Raw genomic sequence first — 20755 nt, forward strand, 5'->3', positions numbered from 1 at the left:
GCTTATACACTGCCCAGATAGTATATACACTGCCCAGATAGTATATACACTGCCCAGATAGTATATACAGTGCCCAGATAGTATATACAGTGCCCAGATAGTATATACAGTGCCCAGATAGTATATACAGTGCCCAGATAGTATATACAGTGCCCAGATAGTATATACACTGCCCAGATAGTATATACACTGCCCAGATATTATATACACTGCCCAGATATTATATACACTGCCCAGATAGTATATACAGTGCCCAGATATTATATACACTGCCCAGATATTATATACACTGCCCAGATAGTATATACACTGCCCAGATAGCATATACACTGCCCAGATAGCATATACACTGCCCAGATAGTATATACACTGCCCAGATAGTATATACACTGCCCAGATAGTATATACACTGCCCAGATAGCATATACACTGCCCAGATAGTATATACACTGCCCAGATAGTATATACACTGCCCAGATATTATATACACTGCCCAGATAGTATATACACTGCCCAGATAGCATATACACTGCCCAGATATTATATACACTGCCCAGATATTATATACACTGCCCAGATATTATATACACTGCCCAGATAGCATATACACTGCCCAGATAGCATATACACTGCCCAGATAGTATATACACTGCCCAGATAGTATATACACTGCCCAGATAGTATATACACTGCCCAGATAGTATATACAGTGCCCAGATAGTATATACAGTGCCCAGATAGTATATACAGTGCCCAGATAGTATATACAGTGCCCAGATAGTATATACAGTGCCCAGATAGTATATACACTGCCCAGATAGTATATACACTGCCCAGATAGTATATACACTGCCCAGATATTATATACACTGCCCAGATATTATATACACTGCCCAGATAGTATATACACTGCCCAGATAGCATATACACTGCCCAGATAGCATATACACTGCCCAGATAGCATATACACTGCCCAGATAGTATATACACTGCCCAGATAGTATATACACTGCCCAGATAGTATATACAGTGCCCAGATAGTATATACACTGCCCAGATAGTATATACACTGCCCAGATAGTATATACACTGCCCAGATAGTATATACACTGCCCAGATATTATATACACTGCCCAGATAGTATATACACTGCCCAGATAGCATATACACTGCCCAGATAGCATATACACTGCCCAGATAGTATATACACTGCCCAGATAGCATATACACTGCCCAGATAGTATATACACTGCCCAGATAGTATATACACTGCCCAGATAGTATATACACTGCCCAGATATTATATACACTGCCCAGATAGTATATACACTGCCCAGATATTATATACACTGCCCAGATAGCATATACACTGCCCAGATAGTATATACACTGCCCAGATAGTATATACACTGCCCAGATATTATATACACTGCCCAGATAGTATATACACTGCCCAGATATTATATACACTGCCCAGATATTATATACACTGCCCAGATATTATATACACTGCCCAGATAGCATATACACTGCCCAGATAGCATATACACTGCCCAGATAGTATATACACTGCCCAGATAGTATATACACTGCCCAGATAGTATATACACTGCCCAGATAGCATATACACTGCCCAGATAGCATATACACTGCCCAGATAGTATATACACTGCCCAGATAGTATATACACTGCCCAGATAGTATATACACTGCCCAGCATCAGGTTACTACGTCCAATCATGGAGAACCCCTTTAGGTTTAATGTTCCCTTTTGTTATGGAGCGTCCCCTATGGAGCGTCCCCTTCCCTCATGTATGGACAATGTAGACTCCCCTGACAACCTTGGTGTCATTGGGGACATTAACGACTCAGACGTCTTTGGTTTGCGACATTTTATTGGAAACAATTTAGGGAAATGTGAGCAGAAGGTGTCACAAGCAGAAACATATAAGAGTCCTGACCATGGAACACGTCCCGGGCGCAGTTATCCTCCCAGCGGGGGAGGGGGTCCCTCATTAATGCGCTCAGCGTCAGTGTCCATCTCTATAATACAAAATCTTCAATCACGACCCTTGACCCGTCATTTACTTCTCTTGTACAGCGAGGCTGCGGCTGATACAGTGGAACAAGGTCCCGGAGAGGAGCACCAGGGGGGCCCCGGCCGCTGCAAACATGAACGACCATCCGTAATAGACATGGAGGTGGGCGTCCGGCGGGCAGGTCTGGCTTCTTTCTAATAAGATGTATTTCTCCAGGTCAGCAGCAAACTCCTTCCACAGGGCGAAGAGGGCGACAAGGAGGGCGAGCAGCACCCCTGCAAGGAGAGGACAAGAGCGTCAACGACTTCATTACAGGACAGAGAGAACCCACCAGACGGGGGAGCAAAATGATCTGTATATTCTACAGCGGCACCAAGAGGGGCCGACACCCCCCCCCCCCCCCCCACCCACCTACATTATGTGACTATATCCACTTCTGGAATTGTCTACTATATACACTACCGTTCAAAAGTTTGGGGTCACCCAGACAATGTTGTGTTTTCCATGAAATCTCACACTTATATTTATCAAATGAGTTGCAAAATGACTAGAAAATACAGTCCAGACATTGACAAGGTTAGAAATAATGATTTTCTCCTTCAGACTTTGCTTTCGTCGCTCCATTTGCAGCAATTCCAGCATTGCAGACCTTTGGCATTCGAGCGGTTAATTTGCTGAGGTCATCGGGAGACATTCCCCCCCCCCCCCCCCATGCTTCCAGAAGCCCCTCCCACAAGTTGGATTGGCTTGATGGGCACTTCTTGCGTCCCATACGGTCAAGCTCCTCCCACAACAGCTCTATGGGGTTGAGATCTGGTGACTGCGCTGGCCACTCCATTACAGATAGAATACCGGCTGCCGGCTTCTTCCCTAAATAGTTCTGGCATCATTCGGAGGTGCTTTGGGTCATTGTCCTGTTGTAGGATGAAATTGGCTCCAATCAAGCGCTGTCCACAGGGTATGGCATGGCGTTGCGGAGTGATCGCCTTCCTTATTCACAATCCCTTTTACCTTGTACAAATCTCCCACTTTACCCCAGACCACCACATGACCTCCACCATGCTTGACAGATGGCGTCCGGCTCTTCCAGCATCTTTTCAGTTGTTCTGCGTCTCACAAATGTTCTTCTGTGTGATCCAAACACCTCAAACTTCCATTCGTCCGTCCATAACACTTTTTTCCAATCTTCCTCTGTCCAATGTCTGAGCTTTTGCCCATATTAATCTTTTCCTTTTATTAGCCAGTCTCAGATATGGCTTTTTCTTTGCCACTCTGCCCTGAAGGCCGGCATCCCGGAGTCGCCTCTTCACTGTAGACGTTGACACTGGCGTTTTGCGGGTACTATTTAATGAAGCTGCCAGTTGAGGACCTGTGAGGTGTCTATTTCTCACACTAGAGACTCTAATGTACTTGTCTTGTTGCTCAGTTGTGCAGCGGGGCCTCCCACTTCTCTTTCTACTCTGGTTAGAGCCTGTGTGTGCCGTCCTCTGAAGGGAGTAGTACACACCGTTGTAGGAAATCTTCAGTTTCTTGGCAATTTCTCGCATGGAATAGCCTTCATTTCTAAGAACAAGAATAGACTGTCGAGTTCCACATGAAAGCTCTCTTTTTCTAGCCATTTTGAGAGTTTAATCGAACCCACAAATGTAATGCTCCAGATTCTCAACTATCTCAAAGGAAGGTCAGTTTTATAGCTCCTCTAAACAGCAAAACTGTTTACAGCGGTGCTAACATAATTGCACAAGGGTTTTCAAGTGTTTTCTAATCATCCATTAGCCTTCTAACACAGTCAGCAAACACAATGTACCATTAGAACACTGGAGTGATGGTTGCTGGGAATGGCCTCTATACACCTATGTAGATATTGCATTAAAAACCAGACGTTTGCAGCTAGAATAGTCATTTACCACATTAACAATGTATAGAGTGGATTTCTGATTCATTTCATGTTATCTTCATTGAAAAAAACTGGGCTTTTCTGTCAAAAATAAGGAAATTTCTAAGTGACCCTAAACTTTTGAACGGTACTGTATCTATGAATGCTACTGCTGCCTGTTATCAGCCATTCTAGGATGGGAAGGTTTGCAGTGAAGTCTTCCTCCATAATCCCATCTTTACATGAAATATCTTAGATTACAGATTAAATATACATATAATATAGAGTAATTGTGTAACTCCAGTCACATCCAGAGCTGCATTCAGAATTATTCCAGAGTTACATAGTTTGGAAAAAGACACATCAAGATTAACCCTTCCAGATAAAGTTGTGTAATCCAGAGACCTGGCCTATTTTTGCTGCTTCCCCAGTCATATTCTTTAATCTTATTCAGAACTGCGCACACATCATGTCTTATACTCCAGTCACCTCCAAACCTGCATTCACAATTATGCTGGCTTTCTATTATTCCTCAGAGAATGGGTCACCTGTAGTGAGTTGTGGAAGATGTAGTGGTTACATTGTAAAATACAGTGAATACAGTAAATGCAGCTCTGGATGCTACTGGAGTATAAGACATGATATAACAGCAGAATTGTGACTGCAGCTCTGAAAGCATCCGGAGTCTAAGACATGATGTAATAGCAGAATTCTGACTGCAGCTCTGGATGTGAATGGAGTATAAGACAGGAAGAAACTGCATAATTCAGAGTACAGCTCTGGAGGGGACTGGAGTACATTACAAGATGTGACTCAGGATCAGTAAAGCAAAGGATTTGCCGAGTTATTGAGCGATATCTGTAGATTTAACCAGTAAAATGCTGTTCAGAAGTGCAGCCATTATATAGAAACATCTTGATGTTTATATCGTATGAGATTCGTTACTGTAGTTGCCGGATCAATAGGGAGGTTACATAAAATTTGTGCCCCTTCCCCTTTGATCAAACCTTGCAGCCAGCGTCCTCTTCTTTTCTGTAAACATTTTATATGTGGCGCATAAAACAAGCGAAGTGATGGCGTCCGGCCCCCGTCCAGCAGGTCGCTGCCAATAAAATCCTCCTCTCCTGTGTTAAGGGGCCGGTAATTCATTAGGACACCGTGCATTTGATGGTTTTCCAATACCGGGAGCAGGTTCATCACATTGGACAAGGACTCCCTTCAAAGCTTCATGGCTCATTAAAGCACAGTAACATTTCTACAGCCACGTGTCTCCAGTAACGTGTCCCCGGTAACGTGTCTCCGGTAACGTGTCTCCTGTGTCGTGTCTCCTGTGTCGTGTCTCCTGTAACGTGTCTCCAGTAACGTGTCTCCTGTGTCGTGTCTCCAGTAACGTGTCTCCAGTAACGTGTCTCCAGTAACGTGTCTCCTGTGTCGTGTCTCCTGTGTCGTGTCTCCTGTGTCGTGTCTCCTGTGTCGTGTCTCCTGTGTCGTGTCTCCTGTGTCGTGTCTCCTGTGTCGTGTCTCCTGTGTCGTGTCTCCTGTGTCGTGTCTCCAGTAACGTGTCTCCAGTAACGTGTCTCCAGTAACGTGTCTCCAGTAACGTGTCTCCAGTAACGTGTCTCCAGTAACGTGTTTGTGCTCTGGAGGCAGTGACACAGGATGATGTGTCTGGGGGGGTCACCATATACTAGGTCATATGCATTGACACCATTAGGGAAGTTTCCAGACTGAACATCAGATTTCCCCTGACACTTCTCCCACACCTACAATTTTGAAATAATGGGGATAAATAGACGTGGCCTTCATGTAACACGCCACGACTGCACGAGTTTTCCAGCAATTCTCAGTTACAACCTAGTAGTCCAGTAGAGGTGCCGGATGAAGATGTTGGGACGTAGCGCACACTATACTCTACTAGCGGAGCGCTCAGCCCTGATCCAGAAGTAAACGGGTATTCTGGTGTAAAAAAAAATGTGTGGCCTATAATAACACGCCCTAAACAGTGATGAGCGAGATTTCCAAAATTTCCTCCAGGTCTGATTTTAAATGAAATGCCGTCAGATTAGATTTGGTCCTAATAAACTTGTCGTAAATCTAAAAGTTGTGTTTGATGCTCTGAGGTCTTCTAGGATTGTATTCCCCACCAGCCGCCCCCCCCCCCCCCCCCATTTCAAGCTCTTGAACGTCAACATAGCATTAGTAATATCAAATGGCAGCAACACATATGACCATGGGTAAAAGGAGGGCAGCCGGTGGTGACAAACAGCCTGTTTATACTGCACTGTCCGAATATTTATGCTTTTTAAAATGAAAAAAAAAAAAACATCCAGCAATTATCCCTTTTGGGGGCACTAATAGAAGATATATGAAAAAAAATGTGTCATGTTACGTCCGTGACATCTGTATCAGCAGGCAGCGACACGCAATCAGCACCAGGATTAATAATATTGAAGAAGATTTGTGAATGATGTGATGAGGATCGGTGATTCACAAATGTGAATGTAAGAATTGTATAGCTGCAGCAGCACTCACTCACAGCAATGGCTGCCTGTCAAACACACTGACACTGACTCATCTCTCACTCTAAAATCTATCTCTCTATCAAATTAATGCATTCTCTTCTCCTCACTATGAAACACTCACTGAGACTAATCCTCTATCTATCTGTATTCTATGTTTTACAATCTCACACTCTCTGTCTGACGTCCTCTCTCTCCTTTCACTCTGTCTGACGCCCTCTCTCCTCTCACTATCTGTCTGACGTCCTCTCTCTCCTCTCTCACTATTTGTCTGACGTCCTCTCTCTCCTCTCTCACTATCTGTCTGACGTTCCTCTCTCACTATCTGTCTGACGTCCTCTCTCTTTTCTGTATCCCCACAAAGCAGCAGCATTTTCTGGTCGGGCAGTTTATAGTGGCTATGACTCATATGACAGTGACTTACACATACACCCCTCATGATTGGGTGTGCTGGAGGGAGGGCTGAATGCAAGGCATTATGGGGAAGCCCGCCGAGCACCCACCGAAGGTCATGTGATCTTTCTTCTCTGTCTTCTGCTGATTTGTGAAATGGTCAGTATGATGTGCAGGTGGGGTGTATGTGCAGGTGGGGTGTATGTGCAGGTTGTGTTTGTTGTTTGTGTATTAGTGTGGTGGTGTTGTTGTTGTTGTTGTTGTTCGGATTACTGGAATTTCTGGACCTTTACTTGTTGGATTATTGGAATTTTACTTTGTTCTGATTTCCTCCGCTGTCTTTCCCGCCCATGGTGGTTCTTACATATATATTTATAGAACTTTCCAATTGTACTTTGTGCAAATGGCGCCATGGGAGGGAACAGGTTTACGGGGGGCAGAGACAATTATCCGGGGGTGGGGATAGTTTTCTGGGGGGGCAGGGACAGTTTTCTGGGGGGCAGCGACAGTTTTCTGGGGGCGGGGACAGGTTGCTTTTGACGGAGATTTCTGTATTTTGCTCTTGAGATGTTCTTTCCCTTCAGACATGAGATTTTGGCGTTCGCGGCATCAGGGCCTCTTATTTCCTGACTTATTTCCTGACTTATTTCCTGACTTATTTCCTGACTTGGCGTCTTACCGGCAGTGATGAGAAATCCGCCTCCCACTCGATAGAGCAGGGCCGCCGCAAATGGAACTGCGCAGACCAGCAGGAGCCCCCCGACAACACTGGCGGCAACAGCGAGAACAATAAACGCCGTCCAGAAGCCTCTGAAAACTGCAAGGAAAAAACAGCGTTATTAATGGTGACGAGACGCCGTTCACATCACGATCCCGACTGCGCTACACGTAAGTTATAATAGAGGCCAAACAGTAATATCCATCGCCATAGAGTAGAAGAGCGTCCATTTCACGTACACCACGAAAGGCCCAAGACATTAAACGGTCGACTGTAATATATTCCATACAGACTCCCATACCGCGCAGTATACTTTATATTTGTAGTATCCCGCAATATGGATATGTATATAATACAGGATGTTACTCAGGATCAGTACAGGATAAGTAATGTAATGTATGTACACAGTGACTCCACCAGCAGAATAGTGAGTGCAGCTCTGGAGTATAATACAGGATGTAACTCAGGATCAGTACAGGATAAGTAATGTAATGTATGTACACAGTGACTCCAATAGCAGAATAGTGAGTGCAGCTCTGGAGTATAATACAGGATGTAACTCAGGATCAGTACAGGATAAGTAATGTAATGTATGTACACACAGTGACTCCACCAGCAGAATAGTGAGTGCAGCTCTGGAGTATAATACAGGGTGTAACGCAGCATCAGTACAGGATAAGTAATGTAATGTATGTACACAGTGACTCCACCAGCAGAATAGTGAGTGCAGCTCTGGAGTATAATACAGGATGTAACTCAGGATCAGTACAGGATATGTAATGTATGTACACAGTGACTCCACCAGCAGAATAGTGAGTGCAGCTCTGGAGTATAGTACAGGATATAACTCAGGATCAGTACAGGATAAGTAATGTAATGTATGTACACAGTGACTCCACCAGCAGAATAGTGAGTGCAGCTCTGGAGTATAATACAGGATGTAACTCAGGATCAGTACAGGATAAGTAATGTAATGTATGTACACAGTGACTCCACCAGCAGAATAGTGAGTGCAGCTCTGGAGTATAATACAGGATGTAACTCAGGATCAGTACAGGATAAGTAATGTAATGTATGTACACAGTGACTCCACCAGCAGAATAGTGAGTGCAGCTCTGGAGTATAATACAGGATGTAACTCAGGATCAGTACAGGATAAGTAATGTATGTACACAGTGACTCCACCAGCAGAATAGTGAGTGCAGCTCTGGGGTATAATAAAGGATGTAACTCAGGATCAGTACAGGATAAGTAATATATGTATACAGTGACTCCACCAGCAGAATAGTGAGTGCAGCTCTGGAGTATAATACAGGATGTAACTCAGGATCAGTACAGGATAAGTAATGTAATGTATGTACACAGTGACTCCACCAGCAGAATAGTCAGTGCAGCTCTGGAGTGGGTGGAGTAGGACGTGTGGAGAGAGCTGCTGAGACTTCCGTGCAGGCCTTGGATCCAGGGACTTTCCTTATCCTATCTGCCCAGGCCTCATACCATCTGCCTGGGCTTGGAAAGTACCCTGAGGGGGGTTCCATCCTAGGATGGAGCCTCAGACCTCTACCTCCCGGAGCATGCCAGCGGGGGGTAGAGGGTCATCCCAGCTGGCTGGGAATATGCAAACGGTCACGGGGGTGAGGAGATCATCTCGGGGCAAGGCTGTCCTGGCTCCCCCTGAGGCTGGAACCCTGGATAAGGGTATGGAGACGCGGTCCGGCAGGGTGATCGAGGTGTTGTCATCTGGAGAAGGACCAGCGCCGTCCGGACATTTGGATGACGGTCGTGTGGAGGAATGGGGACAGCTGAGGACCGGAGAGACGGTGGAGAACTTCAGCTCCCGTCTGGCTATGCGGTTGGAGGAGTATCGGGACCTCAGGAAGTCGCTGCAACGGCTCCGTGCGGACTTGGCGGTCGCCAGAGGAAGAGCTGCAAAAGCCTCAGGAGGTAAGAGGTCCCGATACCTTTTAAATGTGAAATCCTTGTTGGAGGAAATAAAAGAAGTGGAAGAAAGACGTGAGGAGATTTTGGCAGGCGGAGGGGTGTTTGGTGAAAAATTAAAAAATGAAGAGAGGTTTGCCGAGATGGCAGAACCTATAAAAATAGAAAGTGTGGAGGAAGACAGCAGAGCCCCAGACACAGCAAAGGAAATTGTGGGGGAGAAAATGGAGCATGAGAATGCAAAGTCCAGAGAAGGCTCAGATTCTGAGGCACCCAGGAGCAGTGAGGAGGAGGAGGGTGGACTCACAGCTGGGAATAATCAGGAGTGTTTTGAAACTGACAGTGAGCGGCCTCCAGGATTACTTACACAGATCCGTAACGTGGAGTCGCCGGTATCCTTCCAGGGATTTTGTTTTGGTGCGGAGTTACCCGCAGAGGAGGAAAAGCAAAAGAAAAAAAAATTTAAGAAGAAAAAAAAGACAAAGGAAAAAAAATCTGCTGAAGGTTCATTTAAAATGGTGTACACAGCAAGATCCTTCCTGTGCTCTGAGCCTGATGCAAGTCAGGATCAGGGCGCAGGTCCCGCAAGACCCCCAGCTCAAGCCTCTGCAGTGGGGCTGGAGCGGGAATGCGAGGAGAGTGTTACGGGTCCGGCATTAGAACACGTGGTGGTCAAAATGGCGCCGGACGCCAACCCCTGCAAAGGGGGCGGTACTGGTGGCCTGGTGACGCCAGGGGGTGTGTCCCCGTGTCCGGTTAATGGCGAGCCCGGGAAACTGGTCTCTGATGCGAGTCAGCGGTCTGGAGAACGGGTAAACCAGAAACCGGATGTGGTGTCTGAAAGCCGGAAGTCTGTCGGTGTCAAGCCGTCAGACGTTCCAGACAAGGGCGGTCACAGAGGGGGCTCCGGCTCTGTTGGCCACTCCTCTGTGGGAGGGGGGAGTGGTCCGGCGCCGGAGGCGGGTCCAGTGACGTCAGTGGCTCCTTCGTCCGCATCACTGAAAAGTGGTGTAGGCGAGAAGGGGGCTGCTGGCGTCGGGGGCGGCGGTGGCCCCTTTCCCAAAAATGTTCCGCACATAGAAAAGATGGAGGTTAATGAGGCGGAGGGCACAGCGGGGACACCGCTTATAACATCTGGTGGCGTCCCTGCAAAGGTGCCTGATGATGCGGAGACTGAAGCAGTGTCTACCCACACAAAATGTACAGCAAAAATACAGAACATAGAACCAGGCCTGGCCAGAAGGATGACTGCAGGGGGACCTGGTGGGTTAAATAAAAAAGTTGCGGCTGTGGATGTGGGAACTGCTGGGGGTATGCAGGTGTCTGTAAATAAAGTTGCTGGAGTGTCTGCTGGTAATGGGGTGTTGAGTGCTGTGTCTGTAGGTGGTGAGGTGGTGGGTGGTGGGGATGGGGTATCAACCAGGGGCAATGGGCCTGGCGCTCCTCTTGCTGTGACATCCGGCAGGTCTTATGCTGGTGTGGCAGCGGGGGGACAGCGGGCCCACCCATCTTCATCCTCAAGGTCCGGGGACGGTAACTTGCAACAACGTCTCTTGGACGCTTTAAGAGAGGGAAAGCAAACCCTAACCATAGGGGGAGTGCAGAAGGACCTGTCTTTCTGGATAGACAGATATGGTCTAAATGCCTTCCGAGAGCAACGAGGAGATCAGTGGTCGCTCCCAACAGCCGGGCAGGCTGTAGCCAGGAGGAATGTGGTCCGTCTCCGGTGGCGTGGCAATGATGCGTGCCCTCCCAGAAAGAGGGTGGTGGAGCTGCTGCTGGGGATGGGCTTCAAGGCGAGTGACATCTTTGCCTTGATACATCCTCATGGCTCGGTCGAGTTTGACATCAGCTTTGTTCACCTATGGGGCCTTGAGGTCTTCTGGGGGAACTACGAGCTGATGAAGGACGAGCCTGGCTGGCGAGACTTTGCTGCACAAGCAATTTCTCGCCAAAGTGGTCCCAAGAGAGTGACCGTTCTTACCCGTAATGAGTCACTCTCTTGTATTGATATCATGACCTGGTTGGGAAGGTACGGAGAGGTAGTAGAGATGCCACGGAAGAACATGGATGAGTTTGGCATCTGGTCAGGGGCCTGGACGTTCATGGTTAAATTAAAGCGTCTGGGACAGACGGTGTCCCACATACCATCGTCTGCTTTCCTGGGAAGAGATCGGATCCTTGTCTTCTACCAGGGGCAGCCGAAGTTGTGTCACCGGTGTGGCGACCCCTCACATTTGAGTGCAGGCTGCAAGGTGCAGAAGTGTGCTCATTGTGGGGGGATTGGTCATCTAGCCGCATCGTGTGACCGTATTCGCTGCAACCTGTGTGGTGACTTAGGTCACCCGTTCAGTCGGTGTCCTCGCTCTGTTGTCAATGCTTGTTCCAAACCTGCGGAGGATGAAAGGAGGGAGGCCTCCGTGGGTGAGGGTGCGGGCAGGGACGATGGGGCACAGGGGCAAGGGAAGAATGCAAAGAAGGGTCCCCCTTCTCGCCAGAGAAGGGCGGAGAAGCGAAGGAAGGAGAGGATTTGGAGGGCGCTCCAGGAAACTGGGACAACCTCTGATTCGGATCTGGATGCCCCCCCTGAATCTGATGCCCCTGGGGAGGCCGAATTGAATGGGGAGATGAGGAGGATCCAAAGGGAGCAGAGGGCTGAGGACTCTCAGTCCTCCCACTATGAAAGTGTGGGAGAGGAAGAGAGGACTCAGCCTACAGCAAAAGGGACACCGGGCAAAACCCAAGGGCCAAATACATCTGGCCCCGCCCTGGCCCAGGAAGGTAAATCCTGTACCCCCCTGGTGCGCTCTACTGATCGATACCATGCTCTCGTGGACATTCCAGCCTCTCATACTAAGAGGGAGGGCATGGTAGGGCACCCTAGAGTCGTTGAGCCTCCCCTGCTGCAGGGGCCGTTGCCCCCAGAGGGGGAGGTTGACCCGGTACTTGGGGATGAAGATGGGAATAGGGTGGTGAATATGGACTCCTCAGTTTGCAAGAAGCGAGGCAAAGAAGGGGGGTCCTCATCAGATAGAGGGGGGGGTGGGAAGAAGAAAGCCGTCTAACTCAAACATCCATGATGGCGGCACCCACTCCGTTGACGCTGGCATCAATTAACGTTGCCAGCATTAAGTCAGATAGGGCGAGATTTGCAGCCTTTGATTTTCTTGGCCGAGTTGAAGCCGACATTTTGTTTTTGCAGGAGACCAGGCTGTCACTTTTGGCAGACGTCGTTAAATCTAGGAGGGAGTGGCGACGCGGGCCCTCCTACTGGTCTCTTGCGGCTGAGCCCTATAGCGGAGTGGCGGTCCTTTTCACCGCACCGGTAACATGCCGACGGATGATTGAGTTAGAAATGGGGAGGTGCTTGATCTTAGATGTCCTCATGAGGGGACAGGAATTAAGACTAATCAATATATACGGACCCCAGAGCAAATGGGACTGTAAAAGTCTCTTCATGAGGATTAAGCCTTTCCTTTTTTCAGGTCGACAAGTTATCTTTGGAGGGGACTTCAATACTGTCATGAGACCCCGAGATAGAGGAGGTTCCGGAGATAAAAAATTGACCTACGATAGTGTAGCATTAAAAAATATAGTTAGCGATGCTCGCCTGGTGGATATCCACATCAGGCATACCCCAGGCCACTCGGGTTTCACCTATCGTAGAGGTAGTTGTAGGTCTAGGATAGACAGGTTTTTTTTGAAGGAGGAAGCCATCTCTTCACCAGTGTCCGTTGTTGAGGTGGAGTTCTCCGATCACTGTATGATTATTTTCTCTTTGAACATTGCAGAGTCCCTCCAGATGGGAAGAGGTATATGGAGGCTGAATTCTACTCTCTTGGAAGAAGCGGAGATAAGACAGGCCTTTGAGGATTTTCTTCAGAGCCAGGTACCTTTGTTGGATCTCAGTGGTACTAAGTCTGAGTGGTGGGAGTTGTTTAAAGTCCGGGTGGCAGGATTTTTCCGCAGGCTCTCGAGCCTCAGGTCCATGAGTAGGTACCGCCTATATCAGGAACTGAGGAGGAAACTCGAACATCTGGTCTCAACCGGGGGTAGTGGGGAGGAGATCTCCGTGGTGAAAGCTTTGCTCAGGAGGTGTCAGTATGATAGGCACACATCTTTAGTTCTTGAGAGGGATTTCGGGAGGTACCGCTCGCCCGACCCCTACAGGAACTGTAAGATGTCAGTGAGTCGTAAGGTTGTGACAGGACTGATTGATAGTACAGGATCTCTGAAGAGATCCAAATCAGGGATCTTGGAGGTCGTCAGATCCTTCTACTCGCACCTCTTGGGGAAGCAAGATCCAAAACGAGACGAGATGTCGGCTTTCCTGGCTGAAACCATCCCTGAGCCAGGGGTAGACCCCTCTCTCGGTGTTTTGATAGATTCGATCAAGGAAGAGGAAGTGGGATTGGCGATTGATGGGCTTGCCCTCAAAAAATCGCCAGGGCCGGATGGCTTAACATCCGAGTTTTATAAGACTTTTAAAGGAACCCTAGTTCCCCTCTTGACTGAGGTGTTTAATGAGTGCCTTTCCTCGGGTACTTTGCCAATGTCAATGAGGAGGTCGGCCTTGATCGTTTTATCGAAGGGTAAAGACTCGACCCGTATTGAGAATTGGCGTCCCATAGCGCTGCTCAATACGGACAGAAAGGTTCTCGCAAAGGTGCTGTTTAATCGGCTGGTGAAGTTTGCATCCCGGCTCCTTTCGCCGGTCCAGCATTGCTCTGTTCCAGGCCGCAGCACATTTAGTGCTGTCCTCAGTGTCAGAGAGGCAGTGGAGCAGGGAAATTCTGGTCGGTGGGAGGGGTACATCCTGTCCTTGGACCAGGCCAAGGCTTTTGACCGGGTGGACCACGAGTACCTCTGGTCGGTCCTTCTGAGGTACGGCCTACCGGGGGGGTTTGTCAATTGGCTACAGACCTTATACACTGGGGCTGAGACTTTTGCGCTGGTGAACGGTTGGGTTGGAACCCCCTTTGAGGTTGGGTCTGGTGTCCGCCAGGGTTGTCCCTTGAGCCCTTTGCTATATGCGTTCGCAATTGATCCTTTTCTTAAAAGGATCGATCGTGGGCCATTGGCGGGAGTCGGGGCCGGCCTGGAGGGGCCGGAGGCCACTCAGAGGGTGGTTGCGTACGCAGACGACGTCTCCATTTTTGTCTCCTCGAGAGGGGAGGCAGAGTGGGTGATGTCGGAAGTGGAGCGTTACTCATTGGCATCTGGGTCCAAGATCAACCGGGATAAGTGCAAAAGTCTCTGGCTGGGAGGAGGAGATCCTGGTTTTGATCTCCCGGACACCCTTCCAGAGCCTCAGGGGTCTGCTAAGATCTTAGGAGTCGAATTTGGCCCGGGTGATTACCCCAAGAAGAACTGGGAGGATAGGCTGAATCTAGTTGCCCAGAAGGTCGACCAATGGAAGGGTTGGTCCTTAACCCTGAGGGAAAGGGTTCACTTGGCCAAGGCCTACCTGGTGCCCATGTTGCTTTACCTGGGCAGTGTGTGCATCTTGCCAGAACCTCTCTGGACTCGGGTCTATAGCCTGTTCTTCCAGCTGTTATGGGGGAACAGGCTCAACCTAATCAAGAGGGAGGTTACTTACCTACCAAGGACACTAGGCGGGTTAGGTATGGTTAACCCGGTGGTGTTCCTAGTGAACACCTTTGTTAAGATCAACCTGGCAAACCTCTGGCAAGAGAGGGCTCCTTGGTGGATATCCTCCTGCAGGGGGTGGTTTCGGCCCTTCTTCCAGGAATGGGAGAGAGGAGGGCAAGTGAAAGACCTGCGTACACCTCACGGACATCTCCCGGCTTATGCCACCCTGGCGCTGAAGATTGTTCGCCGGTGGGGTCTGGAGGTGTGGGAGATCAGGACCATGTCGAGAAAATTTCTTGACAGGAGGGTCCTGATGACCCACTTCCAGAAGCCCCTGGCGCTCAAAGACTGCCCAAGTAGTGACCTCGGGGTGGGATTAAAACTTTTAAATTCAGCGAGGATTCCCCAGAAGTTTTGGGATCTGGCTTGGCGTTGCTTCCATGGGAGACTGTATGTGAGGGACAATCTAAAGTGCAGAAGCTCTGATGATCGGGATTGCCCCCGGGAGGAGTGTGGCGGAGTGCTGGAAAGCATGGAGCATTTCCTGCTTCATTGCCCTTTCAATACAGAGGTATACAAAAGGGTGGGAGCCTCCATTGGTTGGCCAGGCCTAACCAGCCTCTCCTATGCTGGGTGGGCCTATGGAGTGTTCGGAGACCTCGGTGGTAGGGACCATTGCACCTTGTTTCTAGTCAGTATAGTGGTCAGGCACTTTATGTGGAATGCACGATGTCTAGTTTCTACCCAGAAGAAAATCCTCCTAGTGGATGAGGTTGTTAGCAATATCATGGGTGACCTGGTGAAGGTGCATTCTTTGGAGGTTGGCAGATTGGGAGCATCCAAAGCCTCTCGTCTTTGGAGGGGCTTTTCCTTTTGGGTGCCTTAATGTGTCTGCCTTCATGAGGGAGGGGGGGGGGGGTCGTCACCGGTGCTCAACTGGAGGTGGGGGTCTGCGTTCCGCTGAGGCACCAAAAAAAATATAGCGATAGGGCTCGGAATAAGGGAAAGGTGAGGGTCGGCATAGGGTCAGCTTTCAATAGGGTCAAGAAAGGGCTAGTAATAGGGTAAGGAGATAGGGCAAGCGATAGGGAGGGTGCAGCGGTGGACGTGGTACCTTGACCTCTGGGGGGGGGCTTTCCCTTCTCTCTATCTGGTGATGGGCTAGGTAAGCACAGGAAGATTTTTGTTTTGTTTAGGATTGAAATGGCAGGAAAAAGGTTTACAAGCGACCGAACTTGGTGCTTTCGGGTACGGTGTATTTTGTATATGGTTTGGTATTTGGACAGGTTGGTGACGTGTATTGTATTATAATGTAGAAATGTTGTTAGAATAGGGATAGACTTAAGGGGGTTAATAGATAGGTTGGGAGGGGGTCGGGGGGGGGGGGTTTGCCTGACCCAGCCCCGGACTATGCGGACATGGGAGGACATGGGGCGGGGGGCTGGGCTGGGGTGTTGGGTGTGGTGGTGGGGGCCAGCATCTGGACTATGCGGACGTGAGAGGACATGAGGCGAGATGCTGGCTGGGGTGGTGGAGTTTAGGTAAGAAGGGTAAGGTTAGGGAAAGTCAGGATGTGTATAGTGTGATTAAAAAATATATATATATATATAAAAAAAAAAAAAAAAAAAAAAATTGGGATTAGTATTATTATATTTTGGATTGTTTTTGTTATTATTATTATTTTATTTGTTATTATGTTGTTTGATTATTATTATCATCATTATTATGTTGTTTCTTTAGGCCCTTGGGTGACGCGGGTCGGGGGATTTTCTGTTAGTACTTTGGATTACGTTTATACGATGTTTGTATATATTCTAGTTATTGTTTAGCTTCGGATGAAGTGTAGATGTAAGTATATAAGAGTGGGGTGTATGTGGCCGGGTCTGGTATCGTTTTCTCTTCTCATATACAGAGATGTATATAAGAAAATTTGTTTATAAGAATTGGGTTGTGACTTTTTGGTTATATGGAATTAGTTATGTATTTGTTTTTCAGTTTATGTTTTGTAAATTTATATAAAATAAAGAGATACAGGATATAACTCAGGATCAGTACAGGATAAGTAATGTAATGTATGTACACAGTGACTACACCAGCAGAATAGTGAGTGCAGCTCTGGAGTATAATACAGGATATAACTCAGGATCAGTACAGGATAAGTAATGTATGTACACAGTGACTCCACCAGCAGAATAGTGAGCGCAGCTCTGGAGTATAATACAGGATGTAACTCAGGATCAGTACAGGATAAGTAATGTAATGTATGTACACAGTGACTACACCAGCAGAATAGTGAGTGCAGCTCTGGAGTATAATACAGGATATAACTCAGGATCAGTACAGGATAAGTAATGTATGTACACAGTGACTCCACCAGCAGAATAGTGAGTGCAGCTCTGGAGTATAATACAGGATGTAACTCAGGATCAGTACAGGATAAGTAATGTAATGTATGTACACAGTCACTCCACCAGCAGAATAGTGAGTGCAGCTCTGGAGTATAATACAGGATATAACTCAGGATCAGTACAGGATAAGTAATGTAATGTATGTACACAGTGACTCCACCAGCAGAATAGTGAGTGCAGCTCTGGAGTATAATACTGGATATAACTCAGGATCAGTACAGGATAAGTAATGTAATGTATGTACACAGTGACTTTATGGAGAGTAATTCTATATGTAAACTGTAATTTGATATTCAAAGTCTTTCATATACTCACTATATATACCGCCCTGCAACTTTTACTAGACATATTATTATTATTAGTCACGTTCTGGCTTTTCTCAGTAATATGACAAGATGGATGATTAAGAATATCAGGACGACCTACCTGCTGTTGGATCATATGATGGATGTGGGACCGGTCCAGGAGCTATCGGCATGGGGAACAGGTATCCCTGGATGCAGTGTTTGGGATGTGCTTGACTGGCTGAAGAGAAAAGTTTATATATTAGAGTTATGTAAGATCAGTGCTGAGGGTCCAGAGAAGACTTACAGGCTCCGTGCCGCCAGGCTCAGTGTGTACCCCATCTTAATGTGACTGGTGTGGTCTACTCAAAGACCTTTTGTTGCTCTGACAGCCTGATCACTAGAGATGAGCCAATCGATTCTACACCAATAGAGTTTGTTACGAATGTCTTAAACATTTTTGGAAATCTGAAACTTTTGGGATTTGTCCCGCATGAATAGCTGAAAATGCAGGCTACTATTTTAGACATCAGAATACAAAAGGACAGAGGAGAAGAATCTCACAACCTCGGATGACGGCCCATCCGGTTTGTAAATAATGTCTTGCTGGCAGCGCTCCCTCTAGCACAGCCAATCATATAAATAGGTGTAAGTCACGGACAGTCATAGGAGTTATAGCCACTATAAACAGCCCAACCAGGAAATGCTGCTGCTTTGTGGGGATACAGGGAGGAGAGAGAGGACGTCAGGCAGACAGTGAGAGAGGAGAGAGAGGACGTCAGACAAAGAGTGAGAGAGGAGAGAGAGGACGTCAGACAGAGAGTGAGAGAGGAGAGAGAGGACGTCAGACAAAGAGTGAAAGATCGTAAAACACAGAATACAGATAGATAGTGGATTAGTGTCAATGTGTATCATAGTGAGGAGAAGAGAATAGATTTAAATAATAGAGAGATAGATTTTATAGAGCGAGAGAGAGGAGTCAGTCAGTGTATTAGTTAGACAGGCAGCCATTGCTGTGAGTGAGTGCTGCTGCAGCTATACAATTCTTACATTCATTTATTAATCACCGATCTTCATCACATCATTCACAAACCTTCAATAATATTAATCCTGGTGCTGATAGGGTCCCGCTGCCTTCTGATACAGATCCCCCGGACATGACATCACTCATTGTTTTGCATATATCTAATAGTGCCACCAAAAGTGGTGGATTATTCTGTGTTTCTATTACAAAACCGTTCTACTTCAGTCTGTGTCCAAGTGACAGTTTCTATTTTAATAAATAGAGTAAAAAGCCATCGCTGGTTCACTTTCCAGGAGGATCAGACGCACTTTTAGAGAATGTTCACACGGTTTATTTTCGGCCGTTTTTCGGGCTGTAAACGGCCGAAAAACCGGAAGCAGAACGCGTTTTCATAGACTCTATAGAAAAACAGCTCCAAAAACTGCCGTAAAAAATGCGAGTTGCTTAAAAAACGTCTGAAAATCAGGAGCGGTTTTCCCATGAAGCTCCTCCGTATTTTCAGACTTTTTTTAGTAAGCGTGTGAACAGAGCCTTACTGACACGTGTAGTCGTGGCGGTGGAAATGCTGGATAATATATATATATTTTCTTTAGCATAACATCAAGCGTGCTGCAACTTCCCGTAAAGGGACTATCTGGTGCGCCGACGGCCGGGGACGTGTCTAATGTATTAAGATGTGCGCAACTTACTCCAGCGCTCGTTAGAGAAACACCAATCTAAACAAATCCCCCGCTGTGGCCGCTGAATTTTGGAAGAATAATTCTACATCTGAAAATTGGCACAAAATTATTATTAACCCTCAAGACACCAGAGAAATAATTATTAACCCACGTGATCCCAGTGAAATGAACACTAATAATATAAACCCCGGGAATATTATTAATAAGCTCTCTAGACACCAGGATGAAGAGAAATATATACACGCTGATTGGGTGAAGAGGAATATATACACTCTGATTGGGTGAAGAGGAATATATACACGCTGATTGGGTGAAGAGGAATATATACACGCTGATTGGGTGAAGAGGAATATATACACTCTGATTGGGTGAAGAGGAATATATACACGCTGATTGGATGAAGAGGAATATATACACGCTGATTGGGTGAAGAGGAATATATACACGCTGATTGGGTGAAGAGGAATATATACACGCTGATTGGGTGAAGAGGAATATATACACGCTGATTGGGTGAAGAGGAATATATACACGCTGATTGGGTGAAGAGGAATATATACACGCTGATTGGGTGAAGAGGAATATATACACGCTGATTGGGTGAAGAGGAATATATACACTCTGGGTGAAGAGGAATATATACACTGATTGGGTGAAGAGGAATATATACACGCTGATTGGGTGAAGAGGAATATATACACTCTGATTGGGTGAAGAGGAATATATACACTCTGATTGGATGAAGAGGAATATATACACGCTGATTGGGTGAAGAGGAATATATACACTCTGATTGGATGAAGAGGAATATATACACGCTGATTGGGTGAAGAGGAATATATACACGCTGATTGGGTGAAGAGGAATATATACACTCTGATTGGGTGAAGAGGAATATATACACGCTGATTGGGTGAAGAGGAATATATACACGCTGATTGGGTGAAGAGGAATATATACACTCTGATTGGGTGAAGAGGAATATATACACTCTGATTGGGTGAAGAGGAATATATACACTCTGATTGGATGAAGAGGAATATATACACGCTAATTGGGTGAAGAGGAATATATACACTCTGATTGGATGAAGAGGAATATATACACGCTAATTGGGTGAAGAGGAATATATACACTCTGATTGGGTGAAGAGGAATATATACACGCTGATTGGGTGAAGAGGAATATATACACTCTGATTGGGTGAAGAGGAATATATACACTCTGATTGGATGAAGAGGAATATATACACGCTAATTGGGTGAAGAGGAATATATACACTCT

The 20755-nt window shown here is 46.9% G+C and overlaps 1 protein-coding gene across 1 annotated transcript in view; it reads right to left on the reverse strand.

Annotated features, from left to right (window-relative positions):
* Positions 1–1892: 1892 nt before the first annotated feature.
* The window catches only part of LOC142711564 (transmembrane protein 182-like), a 32841-nt gene continuing 13978 nt past the window's right edge, over positions 1893–20755 (reverse strand). Inside the window, exons 3-5 of the mRNA XM_075848589.1 lie at positions 17910–18008; positions 7507–7644; positions 1893–2314 (exon numbers count right to left, since the gene is read on the reverse strand). Of these exons, the coding sequence (XP_075704704.1) occupies positions 2085–2314; positions 7507–7644; positions 17910–18008 (467 nt within the window). The 3' untranslated portion in view covers positions 1893–2084. The remainder of the gene's footprint in view (positions 2315–7506; positions 7645–17909; positions 18009–20755) is intronic.

The sequence above is a fragment of the Rhinoderma darwinii genome, unplaced genomic scaffold (assembly GCF_050947455.1).
Source record: "Rhinoderma darwinii isolate aRhiDar2 unplaced genomic scaffold, aRhiDar2.hap1 Scaffold_4296, whole genome shotgun sequence".
NCBI lineage: Eukaryota > Metazoa > Chordata > Amphibia > Anura > Rhinodermatidae > Rhinoderma > Rhinoderma darwinii.